Raw genomic sequence first — 3826 nt, 5'->3', positions numbered from 1 at the left:
CTCATCATCATTTTCTTCTCCCAGGACTTTTTGTTGGAAAAAATTACATTCTTTTTCCCCTAACCACGCCCACCTGCAACTCAGGACAAGACTACCCTTTGTCCATTCGCCCTCACCCAGTCGACTGTATCCTGAGGTTTTTTTGTTTTTTTTTTAAAAAAATCCAAGCGGGCCTCGCATCTTTGTCTTGTTCGCACCTTTCCCATTAAGAATCCCCATCTCTCCCGTTTCCCTCTGAATCTCCGAGTCTTAAGCCCGCGACATTGAAAAACAACCACAAAGCTGGCCCCACTTCCCAACAGTCACGCGGCTTTGACCCTCCCCGACGCAATCTTCCTCTGCTCGACCCCACGAAGCGGGCACCGCCCACCATGATGCGGCGATCGTCGCTCGAGCCCTCTGATGCAGTCGGAGAAATGCAGGACCCAAATCCCATGCCCGACAACACCGAGTCAATTGATCTTTCTCCCGACGACTCGCTCTCGTTGCCGCCGCCGCCGCCTGCCGACGACATGGACATCGAACTCTCCGACGTCGAGGCAGAGAAGCCCCGAGTACATCCCCCGCCGCCGCGGATCGCCGCACGCCTCATTTACCATCCAACCAGCCAGTCCCGACGCAGCAGCGCAGCCTCGTCCCGCCGCAATAGCATCTCATCTCGTTCCTCCCACGGCCACGGCCGCATCTCGGGCCCCCAATCCAAGTATGTCGCACAGCACCTGCGTCGCGTCGCGATTCTCGAAGATCGCAAGGCGCGGCTGGCCGACCGAGCCGCGCACGCAGAGAAGGTGCGGTTGCGCGCCGCGCTGGCCAAAGCAGCCGCTCGCAACAACGCCCTGAGCGAAGAGCGCGCACTGGCTGCGGCCCAGGCCCGCGAGCGCAACCTGGCCGAGATCGCTGCCGCTTGCGCAGAGGAAGTGCGGCGCGCCAAGGCGATCGCGGAGAGTATGAAGGAGAAGAGGGAGCAGGAGATGAGGAAGTTGCGTATGCAGATGGAGGAGAGGCTGGCCGAGGCCGAGAGGAGGAGGGAGGAGTTGCGGAATGCGAGGGCAAAGGGGAGGGAGCGTGGGCATAGTCTCGGCTCGAGAAAGCCCGCGTCCGTTGAGCCTACGCCGGAGGTTAAGGGGGAGGAGGTCAAGGCTCCTGAGAGGAGGAAGCCCATGACGCCAGAGGTCGCCGCTAGCAAGATCCAGTGGTATTGGCGGGCTAGGCAGCGGAAGCGGACTGTCGCGGAGTTTGCGGCGCTGGGCCTGTCGCTTGATGCGGTCCGGGAGACTTCGTTTGAGCAGGTCACGGTGCTGCTCTCGCAGGAGAGCGTGCTGATGCTCACAGCCCGGGTGCTTCGGATTTGTGGCCTCAACGAGGGCGCGCCGGGGTCTGTCGAGGAGATGGCCGCTGTCAGGTCCTTCCTCAGTGCCTTCTTGATCTTGGGTCACCCAGCCCAGGTTCTTAGCAACAAGGAGGAAAAGGATGACCCGGAGGATGACAGTCCGCCTGTGGCGCACCCTCTGCCCAAGGATAGCTTGGCCAACCCGCAATCGCAAGAGCTTGTGGGTAAGGCCAGGGACTTGCTGGTGTTGTTCGAGAATATCCTGGGTCGCTTGACTCCATTCAACAGCTACACGCCGCCGCCGAGGCTGCAGGCCTCGTTTCCCGAAGTCTACGCTACCTTCTACAACGCCTTGATCGCGTGGAAAGCGAGAGATTCTACCTCCTTGGTTGAGCTAATGGTGATGCAGTTCGTCGAGTTGGACGCTATCTGGGAGTCTGTCAAGGATACCACAGATGGCGAGGTCGACCAACTTTACAAGGAGAGTATTCGAAACAACCAGCTGCTCTTATTGGTGCGAATCAAGAAGCTTGCTGGCGCAGAAAGGGGCAAGAAGATGGTGGCAGATGCCGTGCGCAAGGCCCGCAAGGCGAGGGCGAAGAAGCCCGTCGGCGATACGAAGCCGCGTGTTGCAGAGCAAGCCGTCACGGAGACTGCCATGGGAGTGCTCGGAGTCGAGGAGACTCACCCTCACCCCGAGTCTAGCCGGCAACAGCAACCGACTCAGACCCTGACGCCCCCGGCGACTCCCAATCGGCATCGCGAGCCCTTCAAGGTCAGCATTGTCATTCCTACGGGGAAGAGTTTGCTGCCGGACAACCGGATCGTCGTCCATGAGCTTGCCCTCAACAAGGAGTTCCGGACTGAGCCACACGAGTACCATCAGCAACAGGAGCACATGCTCGCGCCGCTGTTCCAGGGGATGCGGGCGACGATGCAGTCAGGCGATCAGACGGCTCATTTTTTCCTTCTTCTCCGTGTCGCCGACATGATTCGGGAGAAGCTGCAACGTCTGGTCAGGCCGGGCAACTCCATGCATACAATGATTGGGGAGCTGCTCGACACGGAAATTGCCCAGCGCCAGTTCGCTATGGGCAGCTTTTCGTATGAGCGCTTCTTCCAGACTATGGGCGCCCTTCTTCCGAAACTCTGTGCGCCCGTTCGCGACGAAGAGGTCAAGAAGCTGGTCGAACAAAAGCTCAGCCAGGGCAGCTACGTCGACCGCCTTGAAGCTCTTAATGGCTTCGTCGACGTCATGCTCAGCGACTACGCAAACTACCTCCTCTCACTCGCCGCACCCAAACTCATCGAGCAGGCCCCAGCTTACGAAATGCGTGCCTTCGCGGCTGATCTTGAGGCCGGTCGGGTTACGTTGTCAGCCGCAACAAGGGCATGGCGTCTCGCGCGCAAGAAGCTTTTTGCCGAGACCACGCGGCGCGACCCAGAAGGCGTGAACCATCCCGGCTCGCGGCCCACGGCAAACCGGATTTACGCACAGCTGCTCGTCGACCTCTTCACCCAAGTCTCCCCCGTCGCCCGGGAAGATGTCCCCGAGATGTTACTGCTCGACTACAAGCGCGTCCTCGAAGCAGGGAAGCTCACTCGCCATGTCGTCACCACGGCAGCAATCCTGCTGCAATGCAAGAACCTTCTCAAGCGTGACGTCCGCGCGCCATGGAAGGCCGAGGCGGCGCGGATCATGGCTATCCTCGAACGGTGCGACGACCAGCCGGGTAAGATGACGGCCGAGGTTGCCGTCGAGGGGATCATGGCTGCGCTCGAGGCAGGTAGGTCCATGCCGTCTGCTACGAAGATGCAGTTGCGCGGCTTGGTCGGGAAGTTCCTCGCTGCGGGGAAGGAGGTGGCCTCCCCTCCTTCGACATCATCATCGTCTCAGGGTATTGGTGGTTCCGACCCCCGAGAGCCGGTTTTGAGACTCTTACTCGGCCGGTTGAGGAGTCATATGCTTGCACGACTGGGCGCGGCGTCGGCCACGGAAAAGGTCAAGGCGACCAGCACGGCGGGCGAGCGGCTCGCATCGCTGGGCTTGGCTGAGTTCGTGGATAAGGTCCGGGATATGGTGGATATGATGGGACGGGTGTCGGCTGTCGATCGGGATGCGCATGGGGTTTGGTGGGATAAAGTTGCTGAGGAGGTTGAGAGGGAAGCTCAGGAAGAAGCAACAGCAACACCGTGAGAGACAGGTATGGGAGGATAAGTCTTTGTTTTTTTTTTTTTTTTTTTTTCCCTGTGGGATGGGCGGATGGGTGGACTGGTTGCATATGGCTACGGGTATTTGGGCATTTCTTTTCATCACACACACACGGGAGGAAAGATTGCATGGTACCGGGCGGATTTGTTGAACATGGCTGGGTTTGCATGAGAGAATACCTCTCTGGCTACTTGATTGCTGTGGTTGACTTGACTTGACTCTGTCGAGTCTCGATGAGGGGCATATTCGTTGTTGAGCTTCTCAATTATTTTTTGCACATAGGT

At 59.0% G+C, this 3826-nt stretch overlaps 1 protein-coding gene across 1 annotated transcript; it reads left to right on the top strand.

Annotated features, from left to right (window-relative positions):
- Positions 1 to 371: 371 nt before the first annotated feature.
- On the top strand, positions 372 to 3527 carry CTHT_0020560 (uncharacterized protein; the record flags this gene model as incomplete). Its single annotated transcript, XM_006692468.1, has 1 exon — positions 372 to 3527. One exon carries the CDS (start codon positions 372 to 374, stop codon positions 3525 to 3527), a length of 3156 nt encoding a protein of 1051 aa, XP_006692531.1.
- Positions 3528 to 3826: the final 299 nt, after the last annotated feature.

The sequence above is a fragment of the Thermochaetoides thermophila genome (genome assembly GCF_000221225.1).
Source record: "Thermochaetoides thermophila DSM 1495 unplaced genomic scaffold scf7180000011815, whole genome shotgun sequence".
In the NCBI taxonomy this organism is placed as follows: Eukaryota; Fungi; Ascomycota; class Sordariomycetes; order Sordariales; family Chaetomiaceae; genus Thermochaetoides; species Thermochaetoides thermophila.
Note: the sequence above shows the minus strand (reverse complement) of the source record. Positions and strands in the feature narration are given on the sequence as shown.